Source organism: Dermacentor andersoni, chromosome 6 (assembly GCF_023375885.2).
Source record: "Dermacentor andersoni chromosome 6, qqDerAnde1_hic_scaffold, whole genome shotgun sequence".
Classification (NCBI taxonomy): domain Eukaryota; kingdom Metazoa; phylum Arthropoda; class Arachnida; order Ixodida; family Ixodidae; genus Dermacentor; species Dermacentor andersoni.
Genome location: NC_092819.1, coordinates 23,570,001 through 23,591,308, shown reverse-complemented (window position 1 = coordinate 23,591,308; position 21,308 = coordinate 23,570,001). Strand labels below are relative to the sequence as shown.

The 21,308-nt window shown below is 44.9% G+C and overlaps 1 protein-coding gene across 1 annotated transcript in view; it reads right to left on the bottom strand.

The window, feature by feature from the left end:
• Positions 1-21,308, bottom strand: part of LOC126521378 (cubilin-like) — a 259,243-nt gene that overhangs the window by 4,681 nt on the left and 233,254 nt on the right. Inside the window, exons 7-15 of the mRNA XM_050170068.3 lie at positions 14,272-14,313; positions 12,035-12,264; positions 9,216-9,383; positions 7,677-7,888; positions 6,990-7,207; positions 6,182-6,349; positions 5,470-5,599; positions 4,322-4,389; positions 3,484-3,597 (exon numbers count right to left, since the gene is read on the bottom strand). Of these exons, the coding sequence (XP_050026025.1) occupies positions 3,484-3,597; positions 4,322-4,389; positions 5,470-5,599; positions 6,182-6,349; positions 6,990-7,207; positions 7,677-7,888; positions 9,216-9,383; positions 12,035-12,264; positions 14,272-14,313 (1,350 nt within the window). The remainder of the gene's footprint in view (positions 1-3,483; positions 3,598-4,321; positions 4,390-5,469; positions 5,600-6,181; positions 6,350-6,989; positions 7,208-7,676; positions 7,889-9,215; positions 9,384-12,034; positions 12,265-14,271; positions 14,314-21,308) is intronic.

The following is a 21,308-nucleotide window of genomic DNA, read 5'->3' as shown; positions in this document are numbered from 1 at the left end:
AAGGCAATATCATCAGCGAATCGCAAGTTACTAAGGTATCATTCTCCATTAACTCTTATCCCCAATTCTTCCCAATCCAGGTCTCTGAATACCTCCTGTAAACACGCTGTGAATAGCATTGGAGAGATCGTATCTCCCTGCCTGACAACTTTCTTTATTGGGATTTTGTTGCTTTCTTTATGGAGAACTACGGTGGCTGTGGAGCCGCTATAGATATCTTTCAGTATTTTTACATACGGCTCGTCTACACCCTGGTTCCGTAATGCCTCCATGACTGCTGGGGTTTCGACTGAATCAAACGCTTTCTCGTAATCAATGAAAGCTATATATAAGGGTTGGTTATATTCCGCATATTTTTCTATCACCTGATTGATAGTGTGAATATGGTCTATTGTTGAAAAGCCTTTACGGAATCCTGCCTGGTCCTTTGGTTTACAGAAGTCTAAGGTGTTCCTGATTCTATTTGCAATTATCTTAGTAATTACCTTACTTTGTAGGCAACGGACAGTAAGCTGATCGGTCTATAATTTTTCAAGTCTTTGGCGTCCCATTTCTTATGGATTAGGATTATGTTAGCGTTCTTCCAAGATTCCCGTATGCTCGAAGTCATGAGGCATTGCGTATACAGGGTGGCCAGTTTTTCTAGAACAATGTGCCCACCATCCTTCAACAAATCTGCTGTTACCTGATCCTCCCCAACTGCCTTCCCCCTTTGTATAGCTCCCAAGGCGTTCTTTACTTCTTCCGGTGTTACTTGTGGGATTTCAAATTCCTCTAGACTATTCTCTCTTCCATTATCGTCGTGGGTGCCACTGGTACTGTACAAATCTCTATATAACTTCTCAGCCACTTGAACGATCTCATCCATATTAGTAATGATATTGCCAGCTTTGCGTCTCTTAACGCATACATCTGATTCTTGCCTATTCCTAGTTTATTCTTCACTGCTTTTAGGCTTCCTCCGTTCCTGAGAGCATGTTCAACTCTACCCGTATGATACTTACTTATGTCAGCTGTCTTACGCTTGTTGATTAACTTGGAAAGTTCTGCCAGTTCTATTCTAGCTGTAGGGTTAGAGGCTTTCATACATTGGCGTTTCTTGATCACATCTTTCGTTTCCTGCGATAGCTTACTGGCATCCTATCTAACGGAGTTACCACCGACTTCTATTGCACATTCCTTAATGATGCCAATAATATTGTCGTTCATATCTTCAACACTTAGGTCTTCTTCCTGAGTTAAGGCCGAATACCTGTCCTGTAGCTCGATCCGGAATTCCTCTATTTTCCCTGTTACCGCTAACTCACTGATCGGCTTCTTATGTGTCAGTTTCTTCCGTTCCCTCCTCAAGTCTAGGCTAATTCGAGTTAGCAGCGCCTTTATAGACGCTCTCGCAGATGTCCGTGTAGGCTAAATTCCAAGAATTTTGATTTCTTTTTTGGGGGGCGATCTTCCAGCAGGTCTGAACAAAAATTTATCTAAATAACGTGAGGTTAGTAACGAAAAGATTCAAGATGTTTTATTCTCTAGTGGAATGTTCACCGTGAGAGAAGTATTCTGGAAGTTTTTGATCACGTTTGTGTCTAGCAAGCTATTGTTTCATATTAAGAAACACGTTCAGACGTGCAAAAGTTCATCTGGCGGTTGATTGATACATGAATATCAGACGAGTGATTTTTGATCGGCACCTTAGTGACAAGATTCCTGTATTTTTAGGAGCTACGTTGGTGAGTCAGATTGCCAGTATTTATCATAAACAGCACTAACCGCAACAGTTTGTTAATATAATGTTTAGTACAGCCAGTATAGTTGAACGATATAGCGAGTATAGTTCAGACAGACATTCCCTCGCCATCATCATCATGATCACTATTCTATTTAAATACACTGCGTGACAAAGGGCTCTTGAAGAGGTCTCCAAATTTCTCTGTACTGCGTCAGCTGAACCGATCCTAAGTTTGCTAATTTCTTAATCTCGTCACCCCATCTAACCTAGCGCTCGACTACGCTTCCCTTTCCTTGGCAACCATTCTGCTATTCTAATAAACCAGCTGTTGTTTATTCCATAGATTACGTGACCTGCGTGGGGATGTCATGCAAACGTGGTTGTTCAGCACTATTGGCAAATGCTTAACCAATAAAATTAACTTAAAAAAGTTTTCGTAAAGTTTGCTTTGTTTCATAAAGACACGTGATGCAGTGATGCACCCTTTAGGGTGCTATCCCGCAAAGAAAAATAATAATAATAAATAAATAGTGCAGCGCCATCTTGCGCTGTAATGCGCAATGGTCTCACTGTGAGCATTAACGTTTGCCATGCATCTTTAGCATATTAGAATTGGTGTATTTATGTTCCTAAACCGTACTGTGCTTAATGTTAGCAGTAATTTTCACAATAAAATACGAGGTGCTCTGACTGCTTGTTACACCCGTCGCTCGTTCGTGCCAATAACGAAAATGAGCACAGCGATACTAAAGAAATCCCAGACCCATGGCCCCTTTCCAATGACTTGGTAAAATTATCACATGAATGTAGAAACAAAGATTCCGCAGTATCGGAAGAGCCGCAGCATATTTCGATAAATATAGCAGATTTATATTCCCAACTTTCAGCATGCAGCGTCATTACGTAGAATTTAGTGGCAGTAAGTTATAATCATAGTGGCGTAGCATCAATTACGGCTGCGATTCGCAGTGGCTAGGTTTGTTTGGTGCTTTAAGGCTTTAGAAATAACGCCAAAACGCGCTGTCCAATACACAAGTGCTCACCGTCGTCTATTACTTTCGGCACCCGCTGTCCCATATCACTGACCTGACAAGCTGAAATCAACGGTTGTTTTAGTGTAAACCGTTAACTATACATGTCTTTGACGCTAGAAATTCAAGTCAGCAAAAAGAACTCGACTTTTTCTGTGCGTTTAAGCTCGCGCGCAGCGCGTTTTGCATGTCCGAACACGAGCTGCATCATCGCAGTGCGCCAGAATCACAGGCCTTCGAGATTATGGCACGCTGCGGTGTTTTAACAGCGGAGCACCACATGCTCGGAGGCCGCACAAAACTGGACGCATAATCAGAACGTTGCCCGAATGTTATGAAGATGGCCGGCGTTTAGTAAATACGCAATGTTTGCATGTATCTTCCAGACCTGTTTAACCACTGCGAGCAAGCCATGACGGCAATGCAGATCTTTTCTATATTTTTTCCTCACTTCCCTCTACGCTAAGTCGCATTTCTTGCCATCGCTTTGAGATAGGCATTGATGAGGCGGCAAGGGGTGAAGCAGTAATGGGAATGGGGGGTGCGATGCCGACATTACATACCATCAGATGGTGGGTCAGTCTGAAAAGTTGAAAGTTTGATAGTGGTATTACGTTCGGTTAAGTTAGGTGAAGGACATCTACTGCTCTTGCTTGCGGCTAAAGTAGCCTCAAAGGTATTAAAAAAATCTAGTAGAAGTGAGAAAGCAGAAGAGAAGAGGCTCACAATCGTCTTCGTCGGTGTTGTCGCTGCTTCCGCAGTTGGGCAAGTCGTTGCACCTGAGGCGCGAAGATATGCAGTAACCAGTGAGGGCGCACCTTAGGTCTTCGCAGGTAGGGTCTGTGGAAAGAGGGCACGGGAGGTGAGATGGAACCGAGCAACATTCGGGAATGGTACGCATTTTCGAATAAGTGTGCAAGGTCAAACGCGAGATCGTTGCGTGCTCTTGACCGAAATTAATATATTTATTGACATGAACAAACGACAAGATGTTGGCACCAGGAGGTCGTAATGGCCGCTCTTTGTCACAAGGGAGAAGTAAACGTATCAGAATTGCCAAAACGCCACAAAGGCGAAATAAACGCATCGCAAACTGCCATAGAAACTACAAATTCTGAAAGCACAAAGCGTTGCGAAAGGAAGACAGAGAGAGAACGGGAAAAAGAAATACACCATTGCTTCCAAAGAGAGGAAGAAAGATAGCATTCAATGTTATTCTAATTGGACAAAAAAATAATTTTCTATTTTAGTGCTGGTAGGCAATGTAAGTACTTTAGGTTTCCCAGATCTGCGCACTGCAGTGCTCTGAATACGGGAAGTCGTGACGCTCCGCATGATGAATTACGGTAAGAAAGTGACAGCGAATTGTGATTGTACTCTCTCAACGAGTATCAGTGCCAGTTAGGTTGTTGGCCAGACGTCACTGAATACATCGAATTAAATAGGGCGCGAGTGTACACGGTAAGGCACAGGTCGGAATGACACAACATAAACAGAAATATTTCAAGTCCAAGTTAAGTATCAACTCCTTATATATAATACGCAAATACAAACGAGAAAGTACCTTCTCTTATTTCTGTCCAAACGGCCCTAAATCCACCATTTCCAACAGCCTTTTGCGCGGTCATAAATCTGTAAGAAGAGACGGAAGAACAACAGGATTTTCGGCATTTCTAGTAAAGTTGTTGTTTTTGATATCGAGAATAAAGAAAAGAAAGAAGACGAGAAAAGTTACATTTATAGGAACTGGCAGCATGAGCCCACCAATTAGCAAAGTTCATCAAAGTCAATATTTTTTCAATATATTAGTCAATATATCAGCACAAGCCAGAATATGCGCTTCCTAACGTGGCCGCATCGCTTTGGATTTTCAAGCCCAATTGTTCCTCTACACGCTAGTCCGGCATGGGAACAAGCGTATGCTTCTCGCCACGAGTAATAAGAGACGAAGCTTGCGGTCTGAAAATAGTATGAAATGCTTCACACATCACTGATATATAAATAAAAAAATAACGCTAATCCTCATGGAAAATGACTCTTCGCTAAGGTGTTAGAAGCACTTCCCCGAACCGATGCAGCGACCTCTCGGACTACTGTTTTCTGATTAAGCTTCTCTCTGCTTTGCGGTTGCGACAATGTTGCTGCCACAGTATATAACATCTAGTGAACTTGGAATAAAAATGCACGTGTTCGCCATATTTGACGATGATGACCGCTTTGAGACCAAAAATGAGAAATAAACATCATAATCAAAGATGATGACAGCTACCTCCATACCTTATTCAACTCCCCTCCCCCATTCTCAGCTCCGCAAAATTAATAAAGAAAAAAAAAAGAAAATTGCAGATTCTGTTCAATGCTTATAGTAAATATGAATTATTCGTAGCCATACGACAATTTTGATGAAATAAACAAATAAAGATTATATGGCATAGAGTCCAGATTCACGCCATTCTGAAAGGATTCTTCGGGTTCTAACCGCAGTGGTGCGCCGATCGCGAATGGAAGGTCAGTTAAGAAATACTGTTCTTGTATTGAATGACTGAGTTGAATGCCTCAACGCAACACGGGAGTTATGAGAGATGTTGCAGTGGATGTACTATTGCGTTGATTCTTAACGCACACAGGCTTTTTACAGGCTTTAACCTTTCACTGATCCACAACGACAAATAGGCGCAATGGTGTTGCGTACGTTCGCGCCGTCGCACTTACGATACTTTGAGCACGTTGGAGGTGGATATCACTTCTCTGGTGTCATTGGTCAGGCCCTCGCCACACAGTTCGAGCGGCGCGTCGGACAGGTTCTTCCAGACGCGCACCACGGCGCTGGGACATCCTCGCTCTGCAAAGGGTGGAGCAATCATCGCGTACGCTGACTCCGCGTCCCGTGATTTCGTATAGAAGTTTGAGGATTGAAACTTTGCTTAACGTAAGGCAAAGTAAAGTTACAAAGCAAACGCATCGTCACCAAATTTCGCCGCAAGAACGCCAAAGAATAAAGCCGAACCTGCACCATACGAAGCCAAAATGACGTATCTGGCGCCTCGTAGGCACTATATATTCTACTCAAAGGCACCAAACCCTGCTCAGCAGTCAGCATGTGTTACAAACACACTGTTTGTATTTGTATGTTTCAGTGTGATTATTCGTAGACTCCATGTACTTTCTTACACGACACCGCTCTAGGTTTTCTGAACCTGCGGCGGTTCTTCTTACAATATTTTTCTTATTATTTGTGATAATATCTGCAGAGAAGTAACCTTCAGCCCTATATGTGACTAACTCTCTTTCATTTTAATGCCAATAAAAGTAAAGAAAGAAAGAAAGCATGTTTTAGAAAGGGCTCTCGCGAGATGCAGGCAAATGTGATAAGTGACCAGGGCTACTGCAGTGGGACAATGAGTTCAGAGGTAGACTGTCTCACCTCCTGGGTGCCCCTCAATGAGGAAGAGGGTAAAGTGTAGGAACACCTTGTGTCCCGGCCGCACCGTGATGTACCAGTTGCACATCTGCCGGTCGTTCTTGTACGGGTTCGGGTATCCGGGGCTGGTGATGAGGCCGTTCTCTTCGCCCGTGATGTTTCCGCCGCAGTCTGCAAGCAAGGGACGTGTGTCGCGAACTGGTCTATTCGTTATACTACGGGGGAATCACTAATAGCGTATTGACACGACGGAGCGAATAGATAAAGCGTTCAATCTTCCGATTGAACGTAACAGTACTGAATCGCGGCGTAGAAAAGTGCGTAGAGGAGAGAATTGCTGGTCATGGTGCGACTACAGGTGAACTCAGTCACGTCATGCTCGATCTGACGCTTACCTCACATCGTCATCTTGACATGCTGACATTTGTTTTCACGAAGTCTCTAAAAAATTAACTTTTGCCGTGGTAAACTCTAACGATGCCACTGAAGAATTCGCTTCTATTTGCCATGTTTACTGAAGGTGAAGCAATTTTGCTTGAGTAATACGATCCAAAAATTGTCATTGTTTAACGTTATGGCTTAAAAATAGACGTGCGATGGTATGCCTGCAGTTCCTGAGGCGTGGCAGTATATAGTAGTGCTCTAGTATGATAACATTGAACGTGTCACTGTCTTGGCGTAATGGGCGGTGATAAGACGACCCACGATACTCCGTCGTCGCTAATACGCTTCGCTCTCGACCAAGGGACAGACTGGATATGCGTTACGGTCGCGGGAAGTTGATAAAAGTGTGCCGATATGGGCGACTTGCCTCCAAACTTGTTGACGTCCTTGAGGAAGTAGTAGGTAGCGCTGAAGCCACTGGCAACACCAGAACTGTCGGTGTGTAGAATGACCTTCATCATGTTGACACCCGTGTCAGACACGATAGGCCCCGGAGCAGTCTTGGCGCAGTAGCGGCCGATCTTGCTGGATTCGCCCTTGGCTGAGACCTCGTAAATCTCCAGCCAGTCTTCCACGCAAGCCTCGCTGAAAGAACAGTTCCGCAAAGGAAAGGGCAGCGCTATAGTGGCAATGCGAAGCGATAATATTCGAAGATTCTGGGAGAATGTACCGAAAACCAACACCATTCCAACGTCGTCATCGCGGCGTTTAAGCCTACATTACGAGGTGCATCTGCAATCTCGTTTTCAGACGCGTTGAGGCAACCGAAACCATTTTTCAACTAATTTCCATGCAAATATGCAGCTCACGTGAGGGATAACTAGGGCCGGTGTGTGCATATTTACACCCTGACACAACATTCTAAAACAGACGGCAAACGCGAGGCTGTGTTTTGTCGTCTGCTTCATGCTTAGCGCTCAGGCACGGGCACTCAACAGCTCCGGTGCTCAGTGAACACGTCTCAAATCTAGGTATGTCTTGAACCCCGCTTGATGAGGAGAAGGCCCAGCATGCGCGAGTAGCTATCGCGTAGAGTGAAGCTACGCGGGCTCACTTGTATCCGTGATAGGCGAGCTCGGCCTTGGTCTTGAAGTAGTTGAAGACGATCTTGACCTGTTCGCCTAGTCCCCCAAGGAAGATGTATTCGCAGCGGGTGCTGGACGGGTAGTTGGCCGGGTAGCGAGGCGAGTTGAAGTCGCCCGTCGCTTGCGACTCGCTCAGGTACCAGAAGTGGCACGTGTTGTTGGGCGAAGGGGTGCCCGGGACCTGCGAAAAGCGTGCACGTGGGTTATTCGGTGGTTACATGGTGCAGTGCTTGTGCGATGTGAAGTGACTGACGCATTTCTTGCTCACCGTCGCCCAACAAACAACGCCCAGAAATCGTGTGCCCGCAGCAAGAAAACAGACAGCGCAGTCGTAAAAAGCATAGGGGTAATTTAATTGTGTTTTAAGTGGCGTGTAGAAATAATTAGGAAGATGGAAGCGAAAGTGGACGAAAGGAGAAATTTCCGCGGGTGGGAGTCGAACCCACATGTTCCGCGTTGCCCGTGGGTTGCTTTTCCTGTTAAGTTACCGCGGCGGTCAATTTGCAGTCCAATTTCTCGGGTATTTGTGGACGTGCACTATAGATGTAGCCCTGGGAGGGTTAGCCAGCGCCGATTGCGGTCAAGATGGCGGACGTGGAAAGTGTTGCGCGCACTTAAGGCGGAGGTGTGGGTTCGATCCCGACCTGTGGCAACTTGCCTTTTCGCCTGCTTTCATCTTCATTTTTTTCCTATTATTTCTACATTTCAATTAAAAGATAACAACTTACTTTCCTGGTGCTTTCTTTTACCTTATTGTCTGTTTTCCTCGTACGGTTGCAACTAACAATTAATTTAGCACCTCGAAAATCTTTATGCTTATTCTAGAAACGGTATATGAGATATGATATAACCGGTGTTTGACAGATGGCCGCCTGAAGCTGTCATCTGGTCCTTAAGCATTATCCCGATTAGAAGGAGTGACGCTCTATCCTATCTTCCTTCGTCATCCTGTTATTTCATTCTTCCTTGAGCGCGATCTTGAGTTAAAATGAAATCTTGCGCAATGAACGTGGACTCGGACAGCCACACACGCGCTTTCTTAAGGACTACATTTCTGCACATGTTAATCTATATCAGTCTTATGCTTAGAGTCTTCGCCCGGAATGTACATGTTACGACGAGCTCTGTTTCTAGCAAAAAAATATCTGTACTTCTTGTTTTGTAAATTGAAAACGTAGCTCACTACAATACTGACTGCGCGCGCACACGAGCGAGGAGCCCGGTACTCGGCACTTCCCCTTATCCCACAAATTTGATATTTACAAATTTACGGGAACTTTTGCTCCGAACTTAATCAGAGCACGTCTACCGCCACGAAATAGAAAGAAAGAAAGGAAGGAAGGAAGGAAGAAAGGAAGGGAGGAAGGAAGGAATGAAGAAAGAAAGAAAGAAATAAAGAAAGGAAGAAAGAAAGAAAGAAGGAAGGAAGGAAGGAAGGAAGGAAGGAAGGAAGGAAGGAAGGAAGGAAGGAAGGAAGGAAGGAAGGAAGGAAGGTCGCCGAATCGAACCTTGTAGTCGGTCTCGAACGAGTAGCGCGCCCGAAAGCCCGTGCCCTTGGTCTGTCCGCTAGAGAAGACCATCACCAGCCGAGGCCCCTCCGAGATGAGCGCCGGGGGAGCCTGGTTTCCGCAGAACGCGTGGTCGAACTCGTCCACGGCTTGCCGCTCCTCTTGGCCCTGCGAGGTAACAGTCCGGCGGCATGTATAGCACGGCTGAATAGGGCTGCCCTGCTATGTGATTCGATTGTCTCACATTTGGCGGAAGTGTTGGGTGTCGGTGCCAGTGCCTCTCGCATTCGCTCGCTCAAGGCATTTCCTCGCTTGCATTCACACTCGCTGGCACAGGCGTTAAAAAAAAAAAAAGGAAGCCTTACCTCGGCGGTCTTTGTCTGTTAAATACTCACCTAAACGTGGTAGTGATATCGTTTGGCCACCACCGAGCTTATGCGAGTAAAAAAAAAAAAGAAATAATGAAGTCTTACGTGCCAACACCGCGATCTGATTATGAGGTACGCCGCATTGGAGGACTCCGGAAATTTGGGCCGCCTGGGGTTCTTTAACGTGTACTTAAATCTAAGTACATAGGCGTTTTCGCATTTCGCGCTTATGTGAGTAAGAGTTGTTAAACTGAAAAAAAGAAAGACACCTAAAACTAGATCCACCAAACCAGCTCTGTGACCGTGCTGGAGAACGCTCGCCATCTTCATATATATAACGTTAAAAAAAGGGCTCTGTTCAAGCGGTTCATCTTAAAGTCCGAAGGCTATACGAGGGACGTCGTATAAGCGCATATAGAGCTCCACTCAATTTGGACTACCTCTGGTGTTAATACGTGCGTGGAAATCTCAGTTCTCAGCAGGCGTCGTTTGGATTCCACGCCCCTATAGAAATGCAAACCGGGGCCGACCGCGGCATACGAAAAAAAAAGAAAAAGAAAAAGGAAAAGTGTCGTGACGTGAACGGAAACTATACGTGACAGGAGGTAATAGAGCCAGTTCAACCGTTCTGGGCACAAACTTTCTTTCGTGTCATAAGCTGTTCTTACCTTCCACGATTCGTTGACCAAAGGAAACATGAGAGCGCTGTCGGATGCGACGTCTATTTAGATGTGCGCAAAAGCACGGCCACGTTCCCTGTGTGCGAGCACCACACGAGAAGACTAAATGACGCTCACACAGAACTTGAAAGAGTGGACCAAATTGATTTTGGGCCGTCCCTGAACATCCTGAAGACACGAGACGGACGAAAATATTGACACAGCACACTTGTGTTGCTTTTGAGGCGGCAGTCTTGTGTGGATTTCCTGTGTCTCCCCCCCCCCCCCCCCCCACACACACACTTCTTTTTTTTTTTTTTTGCCTGCCCCAGCAGTGTTTCTGATTTTAGCGGTTGCGGCCGGTAGCAAAATTTGAAATAAACGGCGGTGAATGGCTTCACGCACCATTATCCAACGTTGCGGTGCAAAATGTAAGAGAAAGGGTTCTGCTTGGGTAATCAAGGGGTAAGAGAGGAAAATCAAGATTGATGGCTTTGGTGAAAACTCGCGTAGGCGGGTGTGGGCTACCGATACGCCGGAGGCGAAGGGCAGGCATAGTGGTAAGCCGATGATCAACAACTAAACTGTAGGAGTAGCGACGCAAGAAAGTGTGAGCTCAATGCACCATTAAGCAGGGCGGCCTTTCAACGGCGGCCGCGACGGACCAGTTGTGAACGCAAAGTTCTGTTTTGTTTTGTGTCTTCAACATACGACGCATACACGAGAAAGGGCCAGACCGCGTGGAATGAGATAAAACGCTCGCAAAACTAACAAAAAAAAAAGCAAAGGACAGAAGGACGGAAGGAAGAAACACGCATACGCAGCTACAAAATAATAATAGATTCAAAACGAGCGAAAGCGGACAAGCGAGTTAATCGTCGTCCGTTTCTCGTCGTCTGCTTGACAGGACAGCGCGGTAGAGGGAGACAAGCACGCATCACAGGCTAGTTAAGGAGTTAAGGAAAAAAGGAAGGAAGGACGAAGGAAAGAAAGAAAGAAAGACATGGTTGAGCGGGTCCACGGAATACCTCAAGGATTCGAGTGATGGAATGATAAACAGGCGAATGCGAATGGAGTGTCACATTTAAGTTATCAAGAGCTCATATGCGACGTACAGAGGGCTTTAATTACGTCATTCTGATGGGGGCGCCCTGGGCTGTTAACACGGCAGATGTTTAAGTTGACTGTGAAAATTCCGTTGACACAGCAATGTGAAACACCCCCATAACAGGGTAGTCATAAGTTAATTACACATCAGAGAACGGATTTGAAAGCCGAAGCATCCTTGACTCGAAACGAACACGCTTCTTATGACGTGACTAGCACAGCTCGTAGCGATGCAGCTTTTTGGAGAACGCGGATGCGTTCTCTCTGCGAATTCGAATGAAATGAAACAAATATAAGCAGCACTGCTGCCACCACTTTTTGTCAAGCCAATATGTATCGCCCTGCTTACATGTAACTCGTTCGTTACGTACAATCGCGAATAATTTCTCTCCCTCTCTCTCCTTCACGCGACACTTCGCAATATATCCGCCGTTGTGACTCAGTGGTTATGGTGCTGAGCACGAGGTCGCGGGATCGACTCCTGGCCGCAGCCGGGAGCACGGCGTTGGAGGCGGAATGCAAAAACGCGCTCGTGTATCGGTCATTGGGCGCATTTATATATTTTACGTTGCAGCTGTATCTTGTGTATGCCACACATTCAAGAACCAATGAGTATAGCAGCTGTAGAACCGGTCCACGAAAGGGCACCCGTTGAATCTGGCCCCCGCGCCATAAGAGTACCCACCTGCATGTACAGCTTGAGGTAAGCGTCCGTGCACTCGTGGCCGTCGTCCGCGCGGTGGTCGTCCATGTGGAACTTGTCGAAGTCGAGCCGCACCCGCTCCAGGTGCTGGGCGTCCTCCATGCCGTAGATGTAGTAGCGGCACACGATGTTCGCCTGGTACGGCAGCGGCCAGTTGGGCGAGTACACCGTGCCGTTGGACTCCTTGCGGCTCAGGATCTTCTGGTCGCACTCTGCGAGGGGCCCGGCAAACGAAGGCGCGAGACAGCCACCACTGAGAGGCAGCCGAACGTGGCCGTCGACGCTTGCGCGATTTCGACGGGGACTGGATGTGGACTAGAGTTTGCTAGTGTCGCGAATATGGAATCCGATGGCTGCGAAGATAACAACGGGCACGAGCCGTGTCCTTGGTATGTTGTTGTTGTTGTTCTTGTTGCCTCAAAGCATGGCTCGTACCCACGAGGGCGTAGAGTTATTATATACTACTATAGTGAGAAACTCTACGCACGAGGGGGATTGGCCACACTGGATAGATTGAAACCAACACCCAACAACATACGAAAAGGGTTAAACGCGAACGTTTAGAACGAATCATTTGGCAATTAATTGATAACACCGATTTTGTGAGTCTGTGCCATTTTTCGTGTTTGTTTTCGTCTTCGTAGTCCTCAAGTTCTGTCTTTGCAGGACTAGAAAATACTTGATGCACACTTCAGTTAAATGTTTTTCTTTTTTCTCCTGAAAAGTGATGCTGACGAAGCGTCAGAAAGCAACTCAATCCAAGAAACGAAACGGAATGTACTCAGAAAACGCATGAGATGGATTTCGCTAGAATACTTTATGAACACCTTATGTCTGTTACAATACCCTATCTTCACATTATTTTACCGTTGAATCATTTGGTTTCTTGTTTCCTTTTTAAATCCTTTCAATCTCATCCATCCGAGGTAGCAAGCCCTGCATATAGCAAGGCTGACATTTGCAGTTTTCAAAGACCTGCCCCTTAACCGCCTCATCTTCTTTTCTTTCTCTCTCGTGTTCACACTTTCTGAGCAACTAGAGAGAAGAAAAGAGAGGGCGAAAATAAGGAGCGGAACAAGCACCAATTTGAAGCAGTGTTTTCTGTTTAGCGCAGTGTCCTCGTAAGTACCGAATGTGAAAGCATGCCAGTCTATCGGCGCAGTTCGAGGTGCAACGCTACAAAGAAACTTCGATTATGCGAAAAAAAAGAAAAAGAAAAATAATCGTGTCAGAGAAAGAGATAAGGCTCGGCGGCCCGAGACGCTCGTAAAAGAACCATAAGAGAACGCTGACCTGGAAGAACAGGTCAGCGTTGACGACGACGCAGAGAGAAACGCGCTGCGTGCCCGGAGGGTCGCTCCCGACATAAACATCTCCCCTGTGCAGACGCGGGAGCCAAGACGGAGCTAGAATAACAATAGCGTATACTGCTGTGTCTCTCCACGGTCCTTCCTCTTGGTACGAAACGTATAAACGTAACCGGAAGGACGTAGGGCTGACTAAACAATAGACCATCGTTCATATATGACTTGTACGTTTTTCTTTAAAAAATTTTTTACTGTTGACTAGCCTTATTCGCTAATAATGTGTTGGCTATGCTGTTAAAATATTTAAAGAAAGTAAACAGAAACGAGGACCGAGGCGAGGAAGGTGACAGGAGAAACGACGGATTTACAAAAAAAAAAAAAAAAAAAGAATTAGATTATGGGGTTTCGCAAAGTTGTTTGAAGACACATAGACGAATTTTAGGCAAACGCATGTACTACTATCCATTATTGCCATGTTCACTGAACCGTCATATTCGCTGCTCCCGTAGATACTTGCGCCAGGCGTGCCTCTAATAGTTTCTGCAGGAAACTTTATGACGTAATCAACGTGTGATATCTATAGCAGTATATGCTCACCGCAGAGCCATTCGGATTAAGAAATGGGTGCTGTACGTGCCTTTACGAGCCCGCTATTCTGAGCATTGCTGAAGTATGAAATTAAACCTAGGAGAAGAAAGAGTACGAACCTCCTACGCCAGCTACTAGCTGCCACTGCCTGGCACTTTTAAGCTTTCTTTCTTTCTTTCTTTCTTTCTTTCTTTCTTTCTTTCTTTCTTTCTTTCAGAAGGTCTCTGGGGGACACTGATCTAAGGATGAGAAGTATGCATACGTAATGGCGGCAGGGTAAGACGAGCAAAGCGCCGCTATAAATAAGGAAAGTGGGACACTCACCGGTTCCCCGAATGTGCTCGCCGTCATTCTTCTTGATGAAATCTGAAAACAGAAAAAGGAAAAGAAAAAGCAGAGCGACACGGCATGTTTAATGCAATATCTCCGAGAGACGACGCGAATGCAGCGAACAATGCAAATACGGCGAGATTTGGAGAAACGGCCACTTAAACAGGCGAGCCGCTCTCCAGAAGAAGCATGCGCGGGCGAGTGTCTCGCTTCTTGAGAAGAGGCCAGAGCGCGTCGGCTGCCCGTTAGGCAAATGGCTGCAAATGACGCGCGGATTCCATTCCCGGCGCAGGAGGCCGCGGCTATTTGGTAGGCAGCGGCGCGATCTCGGTGCTCCCGGCGCGTGAAATGCGATATCGCGTGCCCAAACGGAACTATCCGCGGGGGTTTTGCGTCGTAAGACTCGATTTCTTTGTCTTTTTGTTGATAAAAGGGGGTCATGTGGTCATTCCCGTTCACTGAGACTGACATCTTCTAGACATCTAGGTAAATTTTTACACTCCCCTTCTTTCTCTCTGGGTTATGACCCCTGTAGCAGAGTTTAAGAGGAGATTCGGGTTCCTTTCTTCCTTCCTTCCCTCCTTCCTTCCTTCCTTCCTTTCTTCCTTCCTTCTTTCCTTCCTTCCTTTCTTCCTTCCTTCCATCCATCCATCCATCCATCCAGCCATAAATACATATGTATGCATGTATGTATGTATGTATGTATGTATGTATGTATGTATGTATGTATGTATGTATGTATGTATGTATGTATGTATGTATGTATGTATGTATGTATGTATGTATGTATGTATGTATGTATGTATGTATGTATGTATGTATGCACGTGCGTACGCACGCCTAGCCGTGCATGCATGCACGTCAGCCTAGCGTTCTGAGGTAGGGGGCAGGGCTCATAACCTGAAGCCCCTGCTCTGCTTACGCTGTTGCAGCTGTAGAATAAGAAATGAGCGACTGGTCATGCCACCGTTCGTGCTTTGGATGCGTCGTGGCCTTACCATAGCAGCCTTACGAATGCAGCGGAGAGTGAGAAATATTCAGGGAGAAGAAGCCTTATCACAGAGATTGCTCAGTCCTGCGCCACTGTGACATGTGTGTGCCACTCCTTCCTCTCACGGTTACAGTAGATGGCGCAGGTGTTTCTTTATTTGGCCAAGCTTGCTCGCATAAGATGTAGAGTATCTTCTTTGTTTGTTTCTTTTTTCGCGCGCGCGCGAAGCCCGAACGTATAACGGCGACACAGAATCTTCAATGATGCAACGACAACTAACTCAATCGATTATGCTACTAAGCAGTATATCTGCAAAGAGTAATTATAGTATAGAGAGGTGCGGGACGTAGGAACATCATGTACCACGTACTTGTGACGAATGTAAGGCTAAAATAATATCCCAACATTGTGAAGACTTGTTATCTGTTAAGTGTTAATCCTTATACCAAACCTCAGATGAGAGAGCCTGGGGTAGCCCTACTTGTGGACGACGTCTTACGATGGTTTGTTAAACGACCTTGCGGCGTCCTAAACGTGAAATCAAATCAACGAAATTTAGAAGAAAGAAAAGAAAAGCGTGAAATTGGGTACCAGCTCATGTCTACGTTGACACTTGTTCTGCGTTGTTTAGCATACTGAGCAATAATCTTTGCCAGGTGACATCTGAAACTTGGTCAAGTGTATTAACCTTGCCTACCAGAGAAATTCATGCCAGAAGAGATTGTCTGTTTTTTTGTTGCCTGCCCTCAATGATGTCACTGGGTCATCATGACGTAAAGCTGTATACCTTGACCATATTGCCAAGTGCAGCCAGAGAATGCACAGAATGGTCAGCAGAAGGGTCGAAGCTTCGAGGGTATCCTTTCTCTGCACTGAAGCATCGAATAAAGCGTCACACGAAGCAGAGACGAAGGTGCCGCGTGTGGGATCGACATACAGTGTCTTGCATGTTCACCGTCGTGCAGAAGTAATAGAACCGCCCAGCAATTTCTGAATTGCGACTGTGCATTACGTGATGGCGCAGTTCTCACTAGTCGTTGTTCACGGTTGGTTTACGGTGTTGTCATGTGACTGACTGGTATCCTCAAGCATAGTCAACGACGGTGGTTTTACTAGCCCATAAATGCGATGGGCATCGCTTTCCCTGATCCGTATAGTTCGGACAAAGCCCACAACTTTCTACAAAAAGTAATAATAATAAAATACATAAAAACGTGAAAGGAAGTAAAGTCGTTGTCGTGCCTCTTTTTATTTTCATGTGTTCCCCCTGTTTGCACCTCAGGCGCATTAGCCAGTAATCGAGATCACCATCTGTGGTGCCGTACCGTGAAGGTGCAAATGACCCGAAGAGCCTCTGTCATCGTTTGCTGCTTCTTTCTTCTTTCTTCGCTCAGTCGCGATTACAAATCGATAGATCGATCGGACGAAACGCCCCCAGGTGTCCACTCTTCGCTTCCGAAGTTCTGCCGAGAGCGTAACCGAGAACTGCGATAGTTCCAAACGTATTGCGGAGAAGGTAATGGCGTCAGAATCTTCACCGTTGTTACTATGCGTGAAGTGAACCGCAGTTGGGGGCAGTATTTTCGGTCAGTGCGAGAGTAGCGACCCTCCGAACATGCAATCAGTGCCACTAGCGCTGTCGTGTGCTTATATAGATAAGCGGCATGCTTGTAATCCTAAGGAACGCGAAGACATGTAGTATAGGCGAATACGAAAGACGTTACGTTGGCGTTTAGAGTTAGCGGGTCGCGGTATCTGAGAAAAAAGACCGAATATTTCCCGAGTATGAACACAAAAAGTTGATTCCAAATTTGTTCTCCAGTACGAGTGTGCGGCTGGTACGAAATTGCACGATTAACATAGTTCGCTACTTTGTTACCGGCTACAAGTTTAATCTCGGCTGAAAATCCGGTTTTTCGCGGAAACTGGACGTCCCACAAACTTTATGGCGCCGAATGTACATAGCGAGGCTTCTTTTCATCTTCGACACTTTCAAAAATACTTTCCGGAAAAATTATTTTTGATAACTTGCCCCCAAGTATTAATCACTGCTTTCGGGACAGCTCAACTGCAATAGAGCTTGGTGCAAATATTTACTGCTTGCGCTTACACTAAGGGCAGCACCATGGCATCTTTCGGAAGTCGCAATGCGTAGCTTGTCCATTGAGGTGCAGTGTCGTTATGAGGGAAGCATAGAGATTTGTAACGACATCTTAATGCGTAAAGGAAATTAAAGCTGTGCCGAACACGGTATAAAACACAGGCATGTAACGTGCTTTATAGTCGTAAGCAGTTGCTTTATAGTTGTGCTTGACTAAAGGAGCTACGTGAAAAGTGTACTTGAAGGACGATCTAATACTGTCATTAAAACAGTTTAAAAAGTAACAGAACCGGTTGTTGAAAGTGTGTTTTCATTCATTCATTCATTCATTCATTCATTCATTCATTCATTCATTCATTCATTCATTCATTATTTACCACATATTTTACAAAATACGAAAGCATTGCTGGACCCACAGCCATTGGCTAGTCCCGGGTCCATAGTCAACTTAGAATATAAAACGCAGCACGCGAGCAAACAAAAGCAGCAGACATAATACATAATAGTAGTATTAACATAGATAACTCAGACACGAAGGTAAATATAACTGAGTGTTCTTTTATCCTTAACGCGCGCGAGCAACAAAACAGACATAATACATAAGAATGAAATTGACATGCACAACTTGAGCAATTGACATGTACAACTTAGACAGGAATGCAAATATAAAGAAGTGTGCTTTTATCGACAGTATTTTTCAAACAAGTATTTTCTCACCGCAGACCTAAAGTTACGGGCTTCTTTTATATGTATTGGCAGAGAATTTCAAATAAGTACGCCGTTAAATTCCACGAGCCTTTTCCCGTACAGATTATGACATGGGGGCAAATTAAAACACTGATTAGTTGCAGCTCTTGTATTTCGTAACGGGATCTTAAACAAGGTAATTAGAAGTGGATTATTGGTTTCGATAATACTATGAATTACGTCAGCAATTTTCAATTCATACAATGCATGCACTGGCAACACATGCAATGAGCTATACAAATACGTACTGGATTGTGTGCACCTAGAAGAGGTGATAATTCTTAATGCGCGTTTTTGCAGATGGAATACAGGCTCAAGGTAAGTTATAAAAGTGTTCCCTCATGAGTCAATACAATAAGATATGTGACTCTGAATGAAGGAGAAGTACAGAATACGTAGGACAGCATATGCGAAACATTCACAAGCCTTAAGAAGAATATAACATCCGTAAGCAAGCTTGGAATAAAGGTGTTTAATGTGAGTTTTCCAGTGCATGTCTGAATCAAAGAAAATGCCTAAATATTTGTAGCAGACAACTTGTTGTAGTTTTGTACCTCGTAACGATATGTCCAGTATTTCAGTATTAAGTTTTTTTTCTTCCTGGAATGAAAAACTGTATACTTAGTCTTACTATAAGGTTAAGGGTCAGTTCATAGGACGTGAACCACTTAAAAACATTATCTAACTCTGCATTTATTTTATCCTGTATATCAAGCAGACTGTCTCCAGTAAATAGAAGAGCGGTGTCGTCAGCATACATCAAAGCCTGTGAATGCCTAAGCGTTGCAGGGAAATCATTTATGTAAAGTGAGAAAAGCATGGGCGCAAGAACGGAACACTGTGGCACACCAGTTAGTACGGTTTGTAAAGTAGACGTATAATTTTTAAGCATTACTTGTTGCTTGCGGTTACTGGGGTAGCTTCAAAGCAGGTTCAGGATTTTGCCCCTAAACCCTAGATTGTTACTCTTGTTCAGTAATATCTGATGGTCAGCAGTATCGAAGGCCTTTTTTATGTCGAGATAGACAACGACCGCAATTTTATTCTGCTGAAGAGCCGTATTCAGTAGGTGCGTCAGGGTGAAAACAGCCGAAGAAGTGGATTTATGAGGTGTGAAACCGTGTTGGTGGGGGCTCAGTATATTGTATTTGGATATGAATTTGTTTATGTGCACAGAGAATATATCTTCAAAAGCTGTGTTGATAACGCTATTAATTGAAATCAGCCGATAACTTGATGGATTAGAGCGATCTCCGTCCTTATAAATCGGAATTACCTTCGCTATTTTTAATTCTGAAGGATATGTTTCAGAATCAAGGGAGTGATTAAATAGGTGAAGGAGGGGACCCGCTAATATGTCAATGTTGTCCTTAATTAGCTTAACAGGTATTTGGTCAAACCCAGCTGCCTTAGTTCTTAGCCCATTAACAACTGCTATTATTTCATCCACTGTGATGTCCTCAATTATCAATTAGTTTTGCTGGCTTATTGCGATTTCTGACATTTTAGCAATTAGAAGTATATCGTTGTTTGTGAGTGTTGACTATTGTAAATTCGAATGTCTCACACTTTATAAGCCCTTGAGTAACTGAGGCCACCTGCGTACATACAGCTCCAGCTTTAGAGTTTCAGTCAGAAAGATACAAAGCTAGTTTTTCTACTCATCAAGCGAGTGTTGTGTTGATTGTTTCGTGTGCCTCACAGTATAAGCTCGTTAAAAGTTTCGAATACTTATATATTGTTACTTGGAACTGCTATAATATTACTCAAGTATCCATTGTTATAAACTGATGCTCTCCCCGTATCGATAACTCGGGGCTGAGGTCAAAAGAACTGCCTAAATTTTAATCTGATCATTTGCTTCTGGGTAAGATTACCGCAAGAAATAAAACTACGCCGTCAAAGCGAACGTGACCAACACTAACGGTAAAAACCTTTAGCAAAACCAAACTACAACAAATGAAGGAGCAGAAGAGAATGTGAGCTGTCAGAAACATTCTTGGATAACTATTGTACAAAGAACACAGATTCGTAAATCCCGGGTTGTCTGAAAGATTACTGGCGGCAGCGCCAGATGCGAAAGTGTAAAAGCATACCTTGACCAAACTCTTGAGCGCACAAGGCAGACTTTTTTTCGGGGGGTCTTTTTTATTCCTGAAAATGCCTGCACTGGTGTTCTGAGGCCCTCGGCTCTCCTTATGCCCTCGTTCAGCTTCTCCGGCCCTGAAGGTATCCGGCAAAGATAAGGTTTTCTTTCTTCCTTAGCGTTCATTCGTGTTCTGTGGTCTCTCTATCAACCCCAGAAAAAAGTGGGACAAGGTGCATCACGTCTAAGATACAACGGCGTGGTACGCACACACGCACATCCGCACGCACGCATGGCGCAATGAAAGCGCAAATAAATGAATAAATAAATAAAAAAAAGGGGGGAGAAGAGGAAGAATATGGACGAGACAGCCAACGTGAAGAGATGATGCTGGTGATGATGATTTATTGGCATCTTTTTCGAAAAGGGGACTGTGACAAATAGTCACGTAGCCTGCTTGACTTAATCACATGTATGCTATACATGCTTCTCATTCTAGAATTTTCGTATACGGTCTCCTTAATCTTTTTTTTTTCTTTTCCTCAGAACTTCTCCACCTACTTTGCACGGTTACCTATGCTTAAGACGGTTGTAAGATTGGGTTTGTTGGTGAAACATGCTTTAAAGTTCGATTAAGAGCGCGAGGACAGCAGAGGGAATAGCATAGAGAACAGAGCGCTCTGTTCTCTATTCTGTCCCCTATGGCGTCCTCGCGCTGTTAATAGAACTTTAAAAATAACCACGTTGCAGCGGATCTGGTCGCATCAATCTCTTCCTTGCTTTTTCGGACGAATACCCTAAACGTCTCTGGCTTATCTCGACTGCTGACCGGCTGCTGCCTCCGTTCACTTTCAATCCAAGCACTTCTGGAAGGTGTACGTTACCTCCGGGTGTCACTGGGTGAATCCCTTCGCATTCCATTAGGGTGTGCCGAGTGGTCTCCGGATTTTTGCTGCACCATAGACTCGGCTCATGTTGCTGCGAATATTTGCTCCGGCATGTTGTTGCCCTTAGGCAAACAGCTAACGCCACAAATAGCAAGGCGCCTCCCTTTCTGCTATCGCACATATTAATCGCGCAGATTATCCCTTATAATTTCTTTCTTC